The sequence below is a fragment of the Telmatherina bonti genome (assembly GCF_933228915.1).
Source record: "Telmatherina bonti genome assembly, chromosome: 4".
Classification (NCBI taxonomy): Eukaryota; Metazoa; Chordata; class Actinopteri; order Atheriniformes; family Telmatherinidae; genus Telmatherina; species Telmatherina bonti.
Genome location: NC_136622.1, coordinates 24,446,971 through 24,469,746, shown reverse-complemented (window position 1 = coordinate 24,469,746; position 22,776 = coordinate 24,446,971). Strand labels below are relative to the sequence as shown.

At 38.7% G+C, this 22,776-nt stretch overlaps 1 protein-coding gene across 1 annotated transcript in view; it reads right to left on the bottom strand.

The window, feature by feature from the left end:
- Window positions 1-22,537: 22,537 nt before the first annotated feature.
- cacna2d3a (calcium channel, voltage-dependent, alpha 2/delta subunit 3a) overlaps window positions 22,538-22,776 on the bottom strand; it is a gene marked incomplete at its 5' end in the record, with an annotated part of 116,015 nt that continues 115,776 nt past the window's right edge. The window contains one exon of the mRNA XM_079239162.1: window positions 22,538-22,770. Coding sequence (XP_079095288.1) covers window positions 22,678-22,770 — 93 coding nt within the window. The 3' untranslated portion in view covers window positions 22,538-22,677. The remainder of the gene's footprint in view (window positions 22,771-22,776) is intronic.

The window sequence follows — 22,776 nt, the reverse complement described above, 5'->3', positions numbered from 1 at the left end:
GACTGACTTCATACCGGCAGGGTTCTTCTAGCTGAAATACAAACAAAACTCCAAGTGCATGGCTGGTTGATTTAGCAGGAGGATGGAAACCTGAAACCCACAGGTGCACAGGTACAACAGCTGACATGCTCACTCAGAGGAAGAGGCAAAGATAGTTCCAAATATTTAAACAACAATAATTTTCACCAAGTTTGACAGTTCATGCAGGTTACCATAGTTTATGGTTATCTGTCCAGCAACACAGCCTGTTTTTGTTTATGTTTATTGTGATAACTCAGTCTTAAGATCTATGGATGAAAATATACATTAACTAGGTATTTACTAGAGTTAAACGGTGTCTCAAAAGCTTGGGAATTTTTGACCAGTCATGGTCTGAGACAAAATCAAACTCATTAGATGTAGGTAATTATATTCCTGGTATATTCATATAACTTGCAAAAGCTTGGTCAATTTATCCAGTGTTGCAGTAACACATATATGCAGGTCAGTGTAAAACTGTCATTTGACTCAAAAGGTAAAGATTAGTTTTTGAGGAATGAAGGAAAACACTGTATTCAAGTGTGCGCACGATCCCATCTGGGAAACATGGCGGTGCTTTTGTTATGGTCAGGGCTTGTTTTCATCTGGGTCAGAGTAGGTTACCATAAATCATGGAACAATAACTTTTGCATTATACCACATTATACAAATCTACAGAAACATTTCAGAACATCTGTCAGTTAAGCGACTCAACATAAAGTGAGTTATAAGAGCAGCGTCAAGCTTAATATAATGATTAAATGAATACACGTTTTATGTTTTCAAAATGCCAAGTACAAATGCTGGCTTTAATTCATCAGCAATATTATGAAATCAGTCATTTGTGTGAAGAAACCTGCAAAAATCTCAAGAGTTGAAACTTATTTTTGTACAGCAGCATGTGTCAAACTTCCCTCAAGCTGGTGTTCAGCACTCAGCAATTACTGTATAATGTTGTTGCATTCATATATGCACAAAGTTTGTAACTATATTCTAAGGACAAACCTCTGCATCCGTTAGTCCGTACAGAGAACCGTACTGCTAAAGTGTGATATTGTATCTATCTTTTTTCACACCAGGTAATTTAATCTAATAATGTGCATTTGTTCTTTTGTTTGATTCACGATGATGGGCTGAACAGGCATGACACAAACTCACAGTTTAATGAGGGGTTTTACTCTATTCTTCCACTGCATTATAATTGCCCCATGGCTCTTTGGGACGATAACGTGACAAGCAGCTGGCTGATATAAGGCACATTCTACTGCTACCTGATCAGCTGACCACAGCTCTGTAGATTTGAGAATGGCACATTTATGACTGCTCTGGAAAAAAGGCTGAACTACTCTTCTTCTACCCTGCAATACACCAGGCTACCCATATAGTTGTAATACATTTATACCACATTTTTTTACCATCTGTGAAACAAAACCTCAGTTCGAACTCTATACCCCTCTTTTCACCACGCCACATCATGGCTGGATGAAAACTGTGGTAGGCTATATGAGTACTTTTATCCCTATGTATGTTACTACATGACATTATGACAGAAATAAAACTGTCACTGTAGAAAACACCTAATATATGGCTATTTTAAAAATATCGAGGGAGAAAAAAATATACCAACACCAATAAAAAAAATAAATAAAAAAAGCTAAATATTCAAAAGTATTAAAAATGTGCTGTCAGTGCAGTTGTCTGGCAAAGCTCATCTCCTCCAAACCAAAGCTGAGCTTGTTCCATTTCCTGGCTTTTGCTGTAAAACAACATGTTGGTCAAAATGAGAGCACTTCACAGAGCTGTATTTAAGGCTATTTGAGATTGTGGTTGGGTTTTTTTTTTTTTTTTTTATGTTATATTTTTTTTCAGAGAAAAAGAGGCCCCAATACTGTGATGTCACAAACTGTCTGGACTGGATCAGAGGGACTGGTTGGTGCCACAGTTACTCCTGTCCCCTCTTTAACTGCCAGTTCTATCCCAGGGTCCCCCCTAAATAAACCACTTGTCCCACAAGTTATTCCAATGACTCGGAGCTCAAGCTGAAATTAGAAAGGTTAGACACAGAAGTCACAGGTTCTCCATTTGCATAACAGAAGTTTTTATGTGTGTAAAGAGGAGGAGAGGGACTGGCAGTGGAAATCACTCCCAGTTTCATGATAGCTGTTGTAAATTTAAATCAGAGGTAAATTCATTTGTATTGAACGAGTTCATGGATACCCAATAAGAAAAAAAAATCCCACGCCACAACTTGTGGTACAATGCGCAGTTACAGACTCACAACTAACAAGGTAAACAGGAGATGAAGTGTGTGCAGCATAGTGCACTGCAGCTAATCTTCCCCTCTCACAGATGAGTTAACGTGTTCACCTTTATGTGACAGTTCAGGATTATGCCATCCTGTTTAAATGTCTTGCAGGACTGTAATTCTAAGTTTGTTTTAAATGAGTGTATATTTCACTCTGACATGAGGGCTGTTGAGCTCAGATGTGGTGCATTGTGTTTTTGTATACCACAACTGCTTTTTCTGTGTCCCCTTGCTGGTTGCATGTAGGATTCATGCACTTCCGCTGTCATCCCATCATTGCATTATGACTTCCTTTCAGTCTACATGTAGTATATCACACAGTAAGAAAAGTTTACAAGCAGCCCAACAGAGACCTTTTTGTTCATGGTTTACTATTGGGTCGTCCTTTTTCCTTTTCCCACTCTATTGCTGCAGTGTGTGTGAGTGTCTACCCTACAAGCAGCTGAGTGCCAGGTCAGAGCCAGTAGCTGAGTGATTCTGTCAGTCTGCTAAGCCTTCATGGATTACACTAAAGTGGTCCCCTGGGGTTACTCTGACATCAGTGCAATTCTGCCCTGTTATCGTCAAAGAAAAGCACAGCAATAATTGAGTTTTCTTTTATATGCTCATCCTAACTATGCACACAATTCTGATATCATTTGATCACAAGTAAACACTTTACAGTGCACTGAGGTGAAAACCATAAGGATCAAGACTAGTAAAATACCCCTGAGTCCCCACAAAATCAAGAACAGTGAAGTTGTCACATGTTACATTTCTGGTAAAAAAAAAAAAAAAAAAAAAGTAAGCTTTTAAATATATCTGAAAACAAACTATTTATTCATAATGTGCTTGATGGAAGTAAAAACACAGAAAACTAGAAACATCACCAAAAAAAAAAAAACCCACTGAAAACAGGAATAAAAATTTTAAAAACAATTGAAAAAACAGAAAACTATTAACAGCACTTAATAATATACAATAATATGTACCACAACACAACAACATCCCCACCACAATGTCCCCATGGAACTCTTAAAGGTGAAGTATGTAAGATTTTCAATATTAAAAAACAAAACAAAAAAAAAACAAAAAAAAAAACCAACTAAAAATAACTACAATCATAATTAGATAGTTTTTTTTTTTTAAACGTGGGTTCCAGTCTGTCCATATTTGATGTGTTATTAAATTACAAGTTTAATTAATGACAAAGACCCTTCTTAAATGTTTGCCAACCAGTAAAAAGAAAATATGCTTTTTGTCATTTGTCATTAATTAAACTTGTAATTTAATAACGCATCAAATATGAACAGACTGGAACCTACATGTTCAAATAACTTTCGAATTATGATTGTAGCTATTTTATTAGTTAATTTATTTTGAAAATATTGACTATCTTACATACTCCACCTTTAAGGGTTAAATTACAACTGCAGATAAGGGTTCCATGATGGTTTGTCCTCAGTTTCCATGGTGGCTTCACCTGTTTGCACTCACATGGTTTTCAAGTTAGTTCTCACTGGGTTTCAGCTGGGGCCCTAACTTGGGGCCCATTTGGACAGCCAACGCGGGCTTTTAAATTTGCTCTGTTGCTGCCCACGCCCACTTAGCACTTACCTCCCTTGTAAGTCTCAGCCAGTCAAACCATATTGGCTTAACATATTGGGCCCATGTGACTGAAAACACATGAGATCCACAAAATTTGCCCAGTTAAAGCCTATGCCCACTCAGTATCCACATTGGCCATATTAACCCTCATGGGCTCCACATGGACATGCTGGCGGGGGCTTACGGGGCCCTGTGCAACTTACCAACTTAAGTTGAGCCCCATCTCATACCCAGTCAGAACCACCTTGAAACCTGTATGGGCAACCACTGGTAAGACTAACATGGAAACTGTGCCAGACCCACATGGGAACCGTTATCTGAAGCCCAAATTTAACCCTTATGGGTCCCACATGGAAATGCTGGCTGGGATAGGATGCTTAGGAAAATTCACAGAAGAAACATTTTACAATTGAAACCATATATTTTAAAACACAACTAAACTGAGAAAAAGTGTAACACACAACTGTTAATTTCAGTCAATAAAACAAAATTTAAAAAAAAGAAAAATAAACAACAATGAACAGGTTGTTTAATGCTTGTGTGGTGATAAACTATGACACCATTTGTTATGAGGTCTTAGTTATACAACCTGTGTCAGGACACGTCTACAGATTTGTGTGGACTATGATCATGATAGGACATGTCTACAAAATGGTTAAAAATGGGAACTGTACTCTATGTGAACTGTGAACAGTATTCTATGTATGCACGCGCGTCTGAGACGATATATCTGTGAGCCCTGCTAGAAGGCTTTCAGATCTCTCGGCTGCCATTCTCAGCAACTACCTACCTACTTACCTGTGACTGATTACTTTTATGATGCGCAATAAATTCAACCTATAGCACCACGTCGTCGTACGCCTTCTTTCTTGTGTCAGAGATGAACAAATCCGTGACAACCCCGCCGAAGAACGACAGCCTCACAGGCTGCTCAGCTGATCCATCTGGGATCTCCTACTATCTAAATCCCTAAAGGTACGAAACCTAATCTGATTCTGTAAGTACATTAAATGTCTAAGTAATGACACTTGCAATGATCTTTGAAATGTGAAAAGGTTAAATATTCCTCATTTCTCTTGCAACCATCTGAGATGTAGAATATATCATGTACATCAGTGAAATGAATAATATTGTACCTCACTACAAGTTTGAACATAATAGACATAACTTACAATGTAAGAGACATTAATATAGTTATATGGAATGAAAGAGGCAAATGGGGCAAAAAGCGAGCAACATTTATGTCCTACACACTTGAGTGAGGAGATAAAAGCAGAGTAAATCACAGAGGAACACCCAGGCAGTGACTGATGTAGCTTCTTGTCTCAAGGATGAAGTCATGTGCTTGGATGCTTGCATTAATGAAGCATATCAGTTAAGTGTTGAAGTTCAGCTTGAACAGTGATCTTGGCCACTGCTGACAATCTATTAAGTCAGAGCCAGATTTCAGTTTCACAAACTCCACCACCCCGTCCAGTTACCAATACTCTAGTAAACAGAAAAATAACAATGATAACAAAACAATAATATTAATAAAGTGTCCCATCTGCCACAGACTTGGAACATAGCCTATTATGAAAATTATCGAGTGCTAGATTTATAAATGGCAGATTGATTGTTATTATACTTAAAATTGATTAAGGGACAATAATGAAGTCTTGGATCAAGATATGCCACCGCCCCAAAAATAATATATATATATATATATATATATATATATATATATATATATATATATATATATATATATATATATATATATATATATATATATATATATATATATATATATATATATATAAATATATACATATATATATATATATATATATATATATATATATATATATATATATACGTATATACATATATGCACACACACACACACACACACACACACACACACACATATATATATATATATATATATATATATATATATATATATATATATATATATATATATATATATATATATATATATATATATATATATATATATATATATATAAATCCATCTGCCCCATTGTGAGCACTACAAACTTAGTCATGTGCTTGTTGAGAATATGCACTGTAAATGGACCATATTACTACAGCAAGTGCGCATGGAGTCAAGTTGATGCTGTTGTGGAACATAGAGCACTACATCACTGTCAGTTCACCCCACACAGGTCATTCAGGATGCACTTGGACTGAGAACTAAAAGAGAATCGACACATACTCTCATCATAACTTTTACCATCACAGGAAATATGTAACAAGCCGCAGAAAGACTTAGTTTCCAACCGCTTTGGCCATCTTTCTCTCCTGATGAATGACACCTGGGCTAGTTAGCGCCCTCATTAAAAAGCACTTAATGAAAAAAGGTGTTTAAACAGGGACTTTACACTGAGGTCTTTGTGGTTAATGAATCAACACAGCACAGATGGAAAAATGGAATAGCTGCATGTGAAGCTAAAGTCTTGCTAGATCTAATAAATTTAACACATTTTTAAAGGCAAATATCCTTCTGTAAGGCCTTGTGTCTGTGTGTGGAACATTTACATTTCCTATTGGCGTTGACTCTCCTGAGAGGAGGGGAGGGGGGGTTCAGGAAGGCCAGCTAATTCCCACAAGCACCAAAACTTTTCAGAAATGTCACAACTAGCATGCAGGGGGTTCAATGACAAACATTTCTTTTGGCACAGAGGGGGCAAAAAGAAAAGAAAAAGTAGGTAATACTAAAAAAGTGTGATAAGGGACCAAAAACAAAGCAAGCATCTCAAAATATGAGGTGATAAAGCCCTCTTACATTTTGGCAAAATAATTTCTTTAGGGTTTGACAAAGGTTAACAAAACTATTGCTCAGATTAGATCAAAATACTTCTATTTTCCCTGAATAATTCATATCACAGAGGCTGTCAGTCAACATCGACATTGTTTTTATCAAGTGCCTGCTGTCAATGAAATGTGTTTTAAGTCAACTTCAACATTTTGCGGGGTATTATGCAACCTATTGTTGGTCTTTTGCACTGGTGAAAGAGAGTCTGGGTGAGCACATGAGGCATTTGTACACAAGTGTACCTACATGTGTTTGTGCTATGTGACTGAGAGAGAGAGAGTGGGTTAATCAGCCTATGCAGACAAGTGTTGGCACACAATTTTAAAACATGACATAATTCAAGAACTCTGTGCTCTTGCTTTCTTTCCTCCAATGCAATCAATCTCTAAGAGCTCCAAGTGCCATAAAACACTGTGTTTCAGTCTTCAGTATGATGAATATCTGACAAATTATAGCTCAGCATGTGGAGCAATAAAAAAAAAAATGTATTTATTGCAATGTTAATTAGGTTGAGTTCTATAAAGCCTCCAAATCAAACAATTAAGCTCACTTAATCATATTAGAATCCAAACTATTTAAAGTGTTCATTTAACTTATTAAAAGCATATGCAATGGAAACTTTTATTCTAAAACAGGTAAATAAATAAAGAATTAAAACAAATCTGGATACATCTACCTGTGGTGTGTACATTTGCATGTGTACACGTTTGACTGCTTGTCGTAGCTCACTGACCCGTTAAGTTTGCTGTGTAACTCCTGTGCTGAGGGGCCACCCTTCTTCAGCCATTTGGCGATCCAGCTCACATCAAAGCTGATGGAAGGCTGGCTCATGGCCCAGCACCATGATAGACTGGCGGGAAGCCCGGAACTCGAGCCCCTGGCTTAAGGCCTACAGGCCTGGGGCTGGAGGTTGACAGGGCGCAGCTATGAGGGGGCTGATGAATGGTTTCTGGCACCGGGCTGGTGATGTGTGCAAGTCTGCATGCACGCACACATACACTTGCACACAAAAGTCAGACTTTCAGACAAAGATTATGATTATCTGTACTGTGAGTGAGAGAACCAGCTCAAGGCCCTCTGAAACCCAGAAGTTTGTTTCCCCTGAGGCTTTGGAGACAAATGCAGGAAAGAGTGCAAACATATACATAAACCACACAGAAACATACATCCTTGTAATGTGAAGTTCTCCTGAGCCATCATGCGAGATGGAAAATGTTATTCATCACTGACAAAACGAATAGTAGACTGCTTTCAAATCCAGACCGTTCATATGCTTTGACACAAATTCTTATAGTTTGCCTTGAGCGCAGAGCTTAGAAAGAGACCAGTTATCTCATTTATAGGAAATATATACATCATACTTACTTGGAATACCCCCCACCCCCACCCCAAGCTCATATGGCAAAGTGGAGGCAAATTTCACAGCAAACAAGATGACACAGTAACTGAAAATGACATTGATATAGTGCTTAACTCCTGAGCTATTCAAGCAGACAATTCAAGTTGCATTTACCCTTTAAGCATGCTATGTTAATGTTATTCTCTGATTGGTTTTTGATTCATATATTTTGAGTGATTGAGAAGAAAAGTGTAATGATGAGAGAGGAAAAAAAACCAGTACGTTAGAAACACTGCCAGCTTTGGATGGAAAATGGACGAATACAAAAGAAACATTTTTTTGACAGCAAAGCTCACATATACAAGATAGACAAAATATATTCAGCCCTGCAGCAAAACAGGGGAACTGTCTGTTGTCAATATTTGCCTCACTGTCTCTCTTGTCTTCACAGGCCCTCACTTTTCACTTTTTATGTGCTCCACTGTCACACAATCCCTGTATCTCTCTCTCCTGTTTGGCTCTCTCAAACTTTCTTTCAGATGTCAACAAAACGAAATCTGGTTTCCTGTTTATAGAGAAGATGGCCAGAAATGAAAGCAAGAGCAGTACTCTGTCCACAGACAACGCACGCCATTGGTTTCACCGTGTCCTGTGAAAAGGCCGTTACACATGTGAATATTGATACGCCTCAGGTGCAAAAGCACCAAATGTATTTGCTATGTAATTAGTGCACCAATTCCTGGCCACTCTTCAGCTTAGCATTTAACTCATCACTCGTTCCATGGTTCTTTTAATGACTACTGGAGCACTATAGTATGTCTTCTGCCTAGGAAAACAACCAATACTAACTAAGGCAGTGTGTTAACCTGATGTATAGCACTGATCTTTCATCAACCCAGAGGCCAGGCTAATGAGTCACAATTAGATTATACAGGTATCCCACTGTGCCACCTCTCTTTATAACTCTTGCATCTGACCATGTTAGATGGCTGGCACCCAAAACACACTTGAAACTCAGCTAAACTCTTGTCATGAGGTGAGGAACCTTAAACGTAACAGGTGAAACAGACAGACTGTACAAGGACTGGTTGCTTCTCTGCGTTGTGTTTGACTTAATATATTTGAATTCAGTCTGAAGACATCCTGTGTAATCAATGGGAAGTTGAACTAATGAGGAAGTTGCCTGAAAGGCGCAAAATAAAGGTCTGCCCAGGAAAATTGTTTCCACTGAGCCAAGATTGAGCTGTTCCATTTACTTTGTTCCTCTCCTCTGGCTCACACTGAGGTGAATAAAGGTAGACCAGTAAAACCAGTCACCCATCCCAGCAACAGTCCAATGCAAACCTACAGACAAGCTACAGAGCTGCACAAATAGCTTACTGTCTACAGAAATAAGTTTTTTTTCCCCACCTGAAAGTCTGAAAAGGAGTAGAAGGGAGGTTTTTTTTGGGAGTGTAAAGCACTTTTGGATCTTGTCCACTTCTGTTATGTGTGGACAATATTGGATTACACTTTACCTACTGGAAGAGAAGATAAAAATGTTGCTTATGCTGAAATGGTTTGGTAGTCATGGAAAAGATGACACAAGCTATACATGAAGAAATTTTTACGTTGCTCTGTGTGTGAGCACAAACGGCTTTCATTCATATTTGTGTGCATATGTGTTCAACCTGTATGCATGCGTTTTTGTGTGAAAGCGAACATTCATGAAAGTGTATGTTGGTTCAGAACGTTGAAGCTCTCTGTATACTAAGGTACAGGTGTTTTCAGTCAGACCGTGGTTCCTAAGTCCTAACCTGAAGGGTTTTAAGAAACTGACATTCCTTGGAGTCCTGTTCCTCTGCACTGCAGCTCTGGGGAGACTATGAGACCTAATCTGCATTCACAAACTCACCAATTTCTTTTACTGTTCATTCATGGTTTCATTTTACAGAACTTTATGTAATTACACACAATTATTAAGTTTATTCTGCAGCCTCTGATGTGAAAGTCAGACAGCTTAACATGCAACGAGTAATATTTCATTTGCATAGTCTGTTGTTTTTACATCATACAGAGTGTGAAGCAGGGAGATTATTTGGGGGTGGGGGGGGGGGTTGTAAAGACAGGAGGAGGATGTGGTTGTCTTCTTCTCTAGCAATATATCACAATTCCCCAGGGCAGCCATGCTTTAAGAGAACACCACAATGTATACATGCAAGCATGCATACACACACACACACACACACACACACACATGCTTTCAAAAGAAGCTACACAGACATGAGTCCTATTTTTACTCAGGTTAAAGGTTCAAGCAAAACCAAAACTTTTTCCTTTGGAAAAAGTGGAACAGGGTAAGATCAAAAGCACATTTTCAACATCCAAACGATATAAACTATACTTCCATAAAAGTTTCTAGCATTTATTTCTGAATGAAGTACTTAACAGAGAGTCGCAGGTCTTTCTTTGATCAGCTTTATCAGTAGAGCCAACGAGTTGCGTTTAAGCACCATCAGACGATAAGTGAGCAGGAGACAGTAGTGAAAGTTGTCAGCGGTGCTCCAGAAAAACATGATCTCTCCTCAGGGGAGATCACTGCTGCTTCTATAACCCAATCTTTCAAAACCCACAAACAGCAGCACATATCAAAGTGATCAGAGCTGGCTTTAGAAGACTAACAGTTATGCTAAAAGTTAACTGCTGGGCAGGATGATCAATTAATAATGACAGGGGGAAATCAAATCAAATTAGGCTGACATTTAAAGTACTCAGGTAAGCTTTACATCCCATATTTATGGTGTTCACGGCAAAAGCATTTGAGAATTTAGTTACTTCTTTTGGATCAGTGATTGATGAAATTTGTAGGTATTACCTTTGTTGTCTCTAAAAGACAAGTAAGATTTAAGCTGAAGTAAAAACTCTCCTTCTCTAATGTTCTGGGAATCTCACTCATCAAAGGCTCTTGGGCCGTATATCTGCTATGATAAAAATTATCTTTGCAGGGGTGTTTATCACTCTAGAGACACTGTGCATGCACTCTGTCGTGCTCGTTTCAAGATCTACTGCTCTAACAAATCAAGTTATGTAAATGCCATAATACAGTGCAAGAGCAAGAATACAAAAGATGCAGTGCTCACATTTGTTTTATTGATTGAGACCTGAGGTGAAAATTCCATATTTCTTTTATTACATGTTGAATTGCTAAGCATGTGTGCTAAAACATCCCATATGCAGGTGGCTTTCATTTTGTTTTATATAAAGTGCTTTTGATTTATGAGCCCACAATGTATTTTTCCTGCATGAAATAAATTATGTAGGTGAATTCCCTCCATACACCAAAAGAAGTGGGGGAAGAAAGACAAACTGAGAGGCAGACGAACAGACAGAAAACCACAAAGTACAGGCCAAAATGAAAAAGAAAAAAAACGAGGGAAGTCCTCAAACCAAAGTCAGACTGTCTGCCAAATCTGAAGTATCAGCCCTCCAGGTTTTATATATGATGGTATGAATATGTGGTTGAAAATAATATGGGACGGCTCAGCTATATAACAGCTTCACTGTTTATCTTTCTTGTACTCAAAAGGAACATTAATGAGGAAAGTGGGTATTCATTGAACATTACCAAAGCAAACTCTAAGGAAAATTGATCAAAGAGAACCGTTTATTTTATGAAAAGGTGAGATCTTTAGAATCCAGATGTACTGTGGATATATTGAATCTGTTACATAACCTTTCAAACTACTTGACCTAATCCAAGGTCAAACATAAGTAGGCAAAATGCTGTATCCCCATTGAGTTACAGCATTAGAAGATCCTGTCTATGCTGTCCACACTTCCATGACTCAGCATCCTGGAGGGTCATCACTTTTGCTTTGAGCCAGGTCTACTTGAAAAAGATGTTTGATACAGAGTTGAATCTTATTGATATGCAGATGTGATCAATTGCAATTGCTGTGTCTTGTTTCCCCACTTCTCTGACCATCTATAACAGACACACACACCTGTTACAAACACCTGCTGCTGTTGTTGTTTTCAGTGCCGTTGAGAGAACACAGACTGCTGAGCAAGAGGGTTTGCTGGAATAGAAAGTTACACCTCCCTGAATGAAAAAGAAGAAAATGAGAAATTCAGACCACGCAATTTGTGCCTGCTTTCACCCTCATCTCACATTTACCCGGGGGTATAATTTACATTTAAATTTTGGAGGACACATCTGGGAAATACTCATGGCTCCAGAAACTCTAGTTCCATTCATGCTCATAATATAGTGTGTAACCCCTTGGCACTCAACACAAATTAGTGGTGTATAAACATCATTTCAAGGAGAAAGGATTGCACTTTATATGACATCCTGCCCTGGACAGCATTAAGAGAAAGTGGTCGTATGCACCAACATTGATTTACAGTAGTGGTGATCATATGATTTAAAAAAGCACTTTATCACCTATGATGAATTAATCATATGATGGATTTTAAAAATCTGGATAATGTTCATTATTTAACCAGATATACTGAACATATGGTGTTGAAACTCATCAGCTTCATCTGGAATCTGGCAGGATTGTTTCTAAAAAATTGTTCATTTTTCACTAAGCTTATAGTCTTAATCTGATCTATCTGTGCTGTCTCATGTGTCCGTTTTCATGTCAGTTACCACAGCACTTGGAGAGTACTGAGCCTCCTAAAAGCCAGAAGTTCTGTTTCCAAAGAAACTTACGTTTTCAATTTAAAACCATTCAGTAAATGTCTGAGTAGGGAAAAGATCAAGTTATGTAATTTAAAAAGTAAAATGTTTCCCCCCTTTTGCTAAGGACTTCAGCTGTTTTACAGTTCTGGGCCTCTTTTGTCAATATTTAAATTAGGTATTTATTTATTCATTTATTTAGTATTCTTTCTTTATTTCCAAAGTAGACTTGTTTACATCCATTTTAAAAACCCTGCTGACCTAATGGAGGCATGTGGGAGCCTGGGAGTCTATCTCAGCTGCCATCAGGCGAGAGGTGGGCATATGGAATCTCTTTCTTAACACATGGCCAAAGATAAATAACTATTCATTTGTAAGTGTGAGTAAAAGTAAGAGTAAGATAAGAGAAAAACATCTCAAACAAGATGTTTTGTCGGTGAGAGTAGCTGATTTTTGGCATATGGGTGCTTGGTCACAACTGTAATAAGAATCCACAAAGTATAACTTTATTTTCCTTATTTATGATGATATTGACAAATTTGCAGCCTCATATTTAGACGAGAATGACCAAGCCAAGTTCTGGCTCTTGCTTTGTTGTCTTTAGAAGTGCTCCAAGCCTCGAAGAGCGTGCAATCTATGCAAGAAGGAGCTCACACAAAGAATGGTTGAGGAAGCAGGGACAAATGGCAGTGGAGTTAGATAGACATACCACCATCTGATCATTTAGAACCACACAGAGTTCTCTGAGCCCATTATGGAGGATTAGACTACATCCCAAATACTTCACTGAGGTTGGTCTTCAGCAATAAATTTGAAAAAGTTGTTATTACTGACCACTACCTACTATATTTTATACTTAGCTCTTTCCAGTTAGCAAAAGTAGCTAACAGGTCAGGTAGGATGCAAGATGGATGCCCATTTAGCCATCGATAGGGGGCTGGTGACGGGAAAAATTTGATAGTGTGCCTTTAATAATATGAATATGTTTAATAAACTTTTTAAAAATACTCCTAATTATATGGAAATTGTTATGATACACATCTGCATCTGAACAATTGGAAAAAAAAAATCCCATTCTCTGGTTCACAGCCTGTTCATACGCTTAACACACCACCCATTTGGGTATCCTGTCAAGCAGAATATCTACAAGTATGAGTCAAGTAGATTTCTACATAAGAATTGAAGTCATTATCAGATAATATATGTAAGAAAAACACTTAAAACAGAAAATTATGAGTAAACCATGTCACTTTCTTAGTTTTAACCAAAAACATCAATTCAAGATGGTGCTCTGACAAGAGAGATGCTAGAGTTCAGTGGATCTCACACAATCATAAACTCTAATAAAACGTGAGAGGATTAAACCCAATGAGTGCTTGTGATATGAGGGTGCAGAGCACCCAAACAAATATGGTGGATTTTTTTCTCCCTTTTTGTGTTACCATGCAATACTTTTGCAATCCCTGGCAATAAGGGATCATCTGACAGACACTGGTTGCACAGTTATTTCATCATTTTTAACATTTTTTTAAGCAATGGCTTACATAACGTGTTTCTGTGTGAATCTCTTAACACATTTGAATTTGGGCCTATGATGGACTGGTGACCTGTTCAGGGTGTACCCTGCCTCCTGCCCAATCACTGCTGGAATAGGCTCCAGCTTCTTGCAATCCTGAATTAGACTAAGCAGTTCAGAAAATGGATGGATGGATGAATGGATGGATGGATGGATGGATGGATGGATGGATGGATGGATGAATGGATGGATGACTTTTTGACAGGTGAGGGTGTCAGAAGTGGGTATACAAGGATCATTTTGCTGTCATTAAAAATGCTAATATAACATGCACAATAATTCTCTACACTCAAAAAAGACAAATTGACCACATTTGTTCTGTGTCTGTACTAATATTCATGTATCCACATTCTTTGTCTATCACCTTTATCCCCACATCCTTTCTAACTCAGCTCATCAGCCAGTGCCTCTTATGGTTTCGTCATCATCTTCTCTCTCTGTTTTAGAAAAATCTCATTATGTCTAATTTTCCTATTTTCTCTCCCAGTAATGACAAACTGTGGGATTTTTGGATTACACAGCTCATTAATAAAACGCTTTATAAACCCACTAATAAGCAACAAAAATTACAAACACACATACACCCTACCACAGGCGTGTAATCATGCTCACACACCCACACACCATGCCTTTGAGCTATGACGAAATCATAACCAGAGAATGTTACAGCTTTGATTTCTGCCTTTTAAGTTACAATGAGGGTTGCAGTGTAATGGTGGAACTGCAACAGTCACACAGATGAGAACCCTAATCAACTGGCTATCCAGGACTCCCCTCCAACTGTGTATCTTGAAAACCAGACAACATCCCAGTCCAGCATGCCTCGACCACAAAACACATGTCAGAGCCCAACATTACCTCACTGTGATGTCATACCCGCTAAATGCCTGTTAGGTGAGAGAGCAGGAGGACTGGATGCATAAAACAAACATAAGAAGGTTCATATTCTACGTGTATGTAGACATGTAGATACAGCACAGAAACAGGATGTAATGGTGGTTAGACTGAGCTGGAACTGGACTACTTTGGATATTCTGGATATTCTTATGGTCAGTTTGAGAAGGAGGGGGCAAGTGGGGGACACTGGGGCATATAAATGTCACGTTGCTATAGTGATTTTTTTTTTTTTTTTTTTGTCAGGGCCTGTGGTTGTAACCTTAGTCCTCCTTTCACTGCTTTGCTATGTAAAATTTGGGTGGTGAAATCCCAGAGCTGGGTTTACACAGAACATGTGGCTCATCACTTCTGCCAAATGTATGCGCAAGCACACACACATAGAAACACACACGCACTTACTTAATATTTTTCCATATTTGTCTGGACTTACTGAAATAGTGCACTGGTTTGTCAATCATCCCAATTCTAACCGTAGAGTAATCACCAAAAATTCTAACTGATACCTTTCCCAAGTGTAGGCTTTCCTCTAGTTCTGTAAACAGATTTGATTTTAAGGCTTTAAAATTTGTTTATAAAAATGCCATCACTGAGATGATGACTTGAGCTTGTACAACATAACCATTGGAGTGACCCTAAGAATTCCCTACAAATATTATGAAAAATTCTTTTGTCATATATTTTGCTTCCAAGGAGCCATAATGTCTTGCAAACCTTTAAAGTGGTCTGGAAAAATAGTTTTGTAGGCATTTGAAAGTTTTTTTCTTTGGACATCTCTGTTGTAATTTTCAGTATTGTCCTTCTATTAGACTGTTTTCAAAAGAGATGTTTAAGCCCCTTGACGTTGACTTAAAAATATGATGAAATATCCCCTCCCACCAATACGGTACCTGAAAAAAAATTAATAGGGACAAATTAACAGTGATGATGTCAAGAGGAATATAAAAGGGAAAAGAACTATGTTAAGATAAGGGCGATGAAAAGTGGTAATGGATTGGGAGCAGTACAGAGATGAGAAAACACAAGGCCGGAGAATGGAACATGTTAAGAACAAGGATGGAAATGATTTGAGTATTATTACAAGATTTACCAGGTGATTAGATGTGTGGCCCAACTCTTCAGTCTATGTGTATGTATTAACTTTATTTGTTACAATTATACAAAAATTTTCAGGATAACAGAACTATACATTTGAACAAACAAAGGTTATTCCCAAAGAACTATTAGATGAAAAGTTGTTGAAGATGCTGTAGGTGCTTCAAAACTTTGATAAAAACTGGATAAGTAGAGAATATACAGTATATGTTTTTAGTGATTGACAAAAATGGGGTGTCAGGGAGACCAGGAAAGAAGATAGCTAAGATATGATAAGTTTTGCGGATTTGAGCACTGGCCAGATGAATAATCAGGTAGTTATTGATACATCCAGAAACAGAAGCGGGTTAGACAAGTTTTCTCAACATATGCAGTATCTCTTTTGTGAATGCAAGTGGAATCACATGAAGAGTTGTGTCAAGCAGACCCAGGGAAGTTCCATGGGGTGCCAGCACTAAGCCAGTGAGTATAAAGATGTACTGGAGTCAAAATCTGGGGAAAAAACAGAAAAGAGCCAACAGGTGACTAAGCGAACTGGTCAACTGTGAAATACAACCCAGGTCACAAAACGTCTGTGGAGTTGAAGCCAGGCGTTAAACTGAATACAGAATAAGCAGAAACTGACCTCCAAGGTACAATGCAATTCCTGAATCCTGAGGGAATAACCAAGGCTCAAAGTAAAAGCAGACATGATACAGTAATCCTAAAATCCAGGTGCACTCATAGGTTTTGCCTGCTCCCAAAAACCAAGCAGCCAACCTGATAATACAATCCAGAATCCTAGTACAAAACAGGCAAAGGTCTGATATCAAAAACTCACATTTCCACAAGGCCCAGAGGCAGAGAACTTGGTCAGGTCCAAAACAAGTAAACAGACAGATGCAAGCGACAGAATGCTGGAAAGTCATAAACTGACAAGCAGATTGCAGACAATCTGGCAAAGAACTAGAGTGATGGTCCTTCTTATGGAAACTGGTAAACCACATTTGGGTAATTGGGAACTGACTGATGTGAGCTGAGTGCATGAACGCAGGAATCCTGACATCTAGAGCCTAAAAATGATCCAGAGCAGATGAAAAATATTTGAAAGTATTTTCCAAACAAGAAAACAAGCTGAAGCAACTTTACCAGATAAAGCCTTCGTAGAAGTGCTGGCTGTCAAGGAGACATTGTTGGAAAAACAGATAATTTTGACAAGGAACAGTTCAAAAGACAAATAACTTCCAAATATGATCTTTGTAAAATCCTTCACAAAACCCAAAGAAATATTCCTGAAGATGTTCTCATTAAATTACAAGAAAGTTTGCTTTAAAAAGTAGAGACTGTGTTGAAGAATAAAGGTGTCACATCAAATACTGACCTTTAAGTTAGTCAGGACAGTAAAAATCTTTTGGCCTCAAATGCTATATTTCCAATTATGTTGGCATGCTTCACTAAATATATGCACCGTATTCCTGTTACCTTATTTAGATTGTGACCAACAAGTAAAAACCTTTCTAGTCTGTAACAATGTATATTTATAAGCATGCATTTTTTATTTTAAATGCATAATCTTTTGTAATTCTGACCATGAACTACCAAGTTTTCACTTGTAACCATAGGGTTACGTAAAGCTTGCAGAGGACACTTTAACCTGCAATCGCCCAGTAAAAGGTCAGGGCCTTCATGCCATCAATGATCCCAAACTGCATCTTAACAAGGAATTTCTTGTCCAAGTCATAAGTGGCAACAGTAAACAGCATCATGTCGAATAGCATATTGACAATCATAGGTCACAAACATGATCATCTACAGATATTATCAGCAGAGCTCCAGAATAAAAGGATCACAGTAGAATCATTGGCAACAAAACACTGGAACTAGACTGTTTTGAGTCTTTATTATGAAGCTGGTTCAGATGTTTTTGCATAGGTATTTTACAGTACTGTGTTATAACAGCCCAGTAAACTTGTGGAGTTCCAGATTTTCATCCCCATAAAGTTGGTGGAGACAGCACAAACACCATAAAAACTTCTGGTCTGGCTCGCACATGTCCCATCATGCATATACACGAAGCAAAACCAATATTCAAACACATACAGAATTTGGCAATTATGAAACAGTCTGGGAGCTCAGGTCTGTGTATGACAAAAGCAGAACAATATAGCAGATACACAAAAACTGACACACACACGCACATAAACAAACATGCCAAAAAGAAAAACCGTTTGGCCTTGTCCAGAGTGAGTTCATAGAGAGTTAGGAGCCTTCCAGCTGAGATATAGAGATACAAATCAAACATGACAGATGGACACGCACACATGCATGCACAGACTCTTATAAAAGTTTGATATAACCACACCATGCCCAGAGACGCCATATACAGAAAAACACTGTGCCAATTATCACATGAATTCAGCCTTCATCAGCAGCACAGCAGGGTTTATAGCAGGCAGTGGGAAGCCAACAATCCCAATAGGCCTTTACTCATTGATCGATATGCCATCCAAGGCAAACATGCTGATGCTGATGTACTGTGATCCGAGGAATCTCTAAAGTGCTTACATTACTTATAGTGGTTCTCAGTCCCACACCAGCACCAAGACCCGGGGACAAACCAGGGTTAGAAGTCAAATGCAGAACCTGCCTTGTGCAATGATAACATGAGACCACCTATACTGCCGCAATCAGCCCGTCCATTCCCTCCATTGCCTCCCTGACCTCCAATCTAGCTTTTCTTCTTACTCTTCTTTTTCTCCTCTTTCGGCACTTCTGACTGTTCATTTTGTTAAGCTGGCCTTCACTGTATAAACAGCCCGCGTGCATTTGAGTGGCAGAGACAAGGCAATGGTCTCCATTTAGCCACTTCCTGTTTAAGGCAGCCAATATGTATGCCCCTCCAGGCCATTGCTCAGCTTGCCATGTGTGAGTGAACGAGGCTTGATGTGCTGGCAGAGGCCACGCTGCACCTAAAATAACCGCTTAAAATGCTAATATTGAGAAATCTCCCTCAGCTTGTTTGCACAAAAACAGAAGGGAATGCTCGATGCATGCCAGTGACTTCTTCTAGACAGCTAAATAAAAAGATATCATGTCTGTTTCTCACAGGCACAAACACACACACACACACACACAGTATTAGTACAGCTGGCTGTCAGGTCCTCAAGCTCTACAAGAGGTCCCTAAATACTGAAGGCTTTTCTTCTTATCACAGCATGGGGTAGACAACTAATTCTCTGTATATGCATGTGTGAGTTGAGAGAGTATGTTTTCAGCTGGCACCTCTCAACCTTGGCAGGAGTGTGTCTCCTGGCACTCACAGGAACAAATTTGTCTTTGGGGTTTGGTTCAGTTTTCATCCCCAATGTGGGAGTGTGAGGGCACATGTGTGTGTGAATAAGGTGGTCCGGAGGCCTGGTCATTATCACCACTGCAGACAGTTAAATGTGGCCAAAGCAGCAGGGAAAAGCACAACAGGAGGGTGAGGAAGGTGGAAACCAAGGGGCAGGTTGCTTATTGGATGAAAACCAACAGTTTCTGGTGATGTTGTAACTACTTTGTCCGTGAGACGTGTTGTGGAACTGCTAAAAACAGTAAAAGCAATTCAAAATTCTAGCTTAAGCGGCATTTCTCTGTCTTTGTCTTGTTTGGAAAAAAGCTCTTCAAGACTGTTTTGAAGGGCTGACATATTCTTATCAATTTGCCAGAAGGATGACAAAATTGCACGTCTATGTGTTTTCCCAGCTTGTCTTAGCATTGCTGTGTTGTGGTCACCAGCCCTGTGTGTGGTCCTAGTGTGGTTCAGCTGCTCAGAATCATTTCCATTTTAAAAATATCTGTGGTCCTTAAAGCAAACCACCAATGAGATCCACTCCATCAGAGGTAACACCAAAAGCTTTGCCCTCTGTGTGACCGCCTGCATGTGTGCATGTTGTGTTTATCATGTGTGTTAATGCCCATTTCAGACTATGGCTGCATGCGCTAAGGTTTGAATGTGCAAATGATTCACACTCATTTGTCTTCCAGCATATTGGCAAAGACGATTTCTCATGCAGTCAAGATAATGGCCAACAAACAGAGTTAGAGCGCTGTGAGTGCTGATGGATTGCTGTGTTTTGAATTGCAGGGCCCCTTCAGGGCATTGTGTTCAAAATGATCAGTGAGTCCTCTCTCAGGGGTTCCTTCCCACCTCAAACACCAGGGCAGATTGGATCACCAGGAAGGAATGCAGAGACTTTCAGAAAAAAAAATGTGTCCCTCTCTTGCATTATGTTTGGGTTTGTCCCTTTTGATAGACAGGGAACATAGATGTCCTGTGCAAGCTTACATTTGGATGTATGTCTATATTACCAGTTTGTAAAATCATGTATAATCCCTATAATATTTGTTTTTTTTTTTTTTTTTTAATAGGAATAACTACTTCTTTTTGCCGCCTACTTATTGTCTTCACAGATATAAGCTACATCTTGTGGGGGATTTATAAGGAGAGTAAATGCATTTGTAAGCCTTTAAACATCTGAATGTGTAATACATCCCCTATCAGTGTACTGCAAAGCAGTTTACAGAAAACCAAGATGAGCATTTATTACTCACAGGAACAAGGAAAGTGGCAAATGTAGCAATTTCACAGAAAGAAGACTCCTTTCCCAAGGTTGCCTTTTGTACACACACTGCATGCAGTTTCCCATAACTCATCTGGCAAACAGGAAGGAATCAGAGTCCAGATTGTATGCATGTTGACCCAAAGCGGCTCCAATCCCATTATGTGGTGACAAATGACCCAGAAGTTAGTCAGGGAGTTTTGAGCTATAGAGAAAAGAAAGAACTGGGAATGATTGGAGTCAGATCTCTGCTCAAGGGACAAAATCAATGAGACAACAGAGAAGAGAGAGCGATTAAACATTTTGGACATTGAGAGTTACCTTGTTGGTGAAGGAGGATTGGTGTTGCTTGAAATGGCGGCTGGTGGAGTGGTGAGGGAAAAGAGGGAAATGAAGCATGCTCTGTTGTTGACCAGAGACTTCAGTGTTAACATGGAGACCACAGCAGAGTTTCCTCTGGCTTGCTCTAACAGGGTTACAGAAACTTTGCTGCTCCCTTTTTATTTTTTTTTTTTTTTTTTTGAGAAGAAAAAATTGACTCATACACCATGTTTGTTGTACAACATGAGCTGCCATCAGTTGTAAGAAAATGCATAAGGACTGTTTGGCTCTATCATTAAACAAATACAGATGTATTTACTGGTTGGTCTGCAATTCAAGTGTTTTGGTCTTTATTGTGTCTCTATGGGAGCCCCTCCAGAGCAGAGGTACACATTATTAACAGAACAGGGAAACACCAGATGCACACAAACAAATAAGACGCATATTCATACACTCACACACATATACACACATGCTTGCCACATCTCTGCTAATGTGGAGGCCAAAAGCTGTAAAATATTTCCCAATAGTGAACCACGAGGAGCAGATGCTGCATCCATCAGTCAAATCTGTGAACAACACAACAGTCTATAGGGATGAGAAAAATGGATCCTATTAAATCTATTGTTGTATTCAAGGCTTGATTTCCAAAGAACCTTTGAAAAACATGACTTTCAACAGAAGAATAAATTTTAAACATAATTTTATTTCAAAAGTACACAAACAGAATCAATATTGTTTCATAAGGCAAAGCTCAAATATCAACAACCACTCACATCAGAGGAATTAAAATCTCATAGTCACAGTTTATGGGTACCACTTGCAAATTATAAATAAGACTCTTTTTTTCTTCATATATTGTACATACTTAAACTTGTTTTTTTGTCCTCATTATAAAATCAAAGATCATTAGACAAACATTTCATGACAGCTCCAGTCACATGAAAACATGTTTATTGTCAATGTTATTTCTTTTTCATTTTCAGAATCAACATTGTCCATGAAACGTCAGGGGAAGGTGCATTTGTTTCTCTCCACATGGGTATTTCGTGGCTTGTATTGCCCAGTTCCAAGCCCAGCTACAGACCCCAGCCCTTAGCTGCTACCTGAAAAAGCTTAATACTGTGGTGTTTGTGTCAAAGGGTGTTGCTGAACCACCTGTCTTGTTTTTAAGCTACTAAGTGCATTGTTCACTGTGGATGTTTTCAAAATTTTGGATCAGGCCTCTTTGTAAAGCGCAAGTGACATCATGAAAGCACCTTAATGGCCACTTGTTAGCAACTGCAATGACTTATCAATTGTTCTAAAAATATTTCTTTAGGAGAGGAAGCCCAGAGCTTGGAACTGGGGTTGGTGAGTTGAAACTGGGCATGGTTTTACATGGGGCAGAATGGTTATTTCCTGTGGCATTGTTTGTGTGCTGAGCCAAGCCAATCCAAGTCAAGCTCTGGATGGAGAGGCGTGGCCATCTCTGGTCACCTAGAGAACAATGTCAAAAGTACACAGCACAGTGTTGCCACTAGAGATGGGGTGAGAATCGCAGCGCCTCCACACTCCATTGAGTTTTCCTAGAT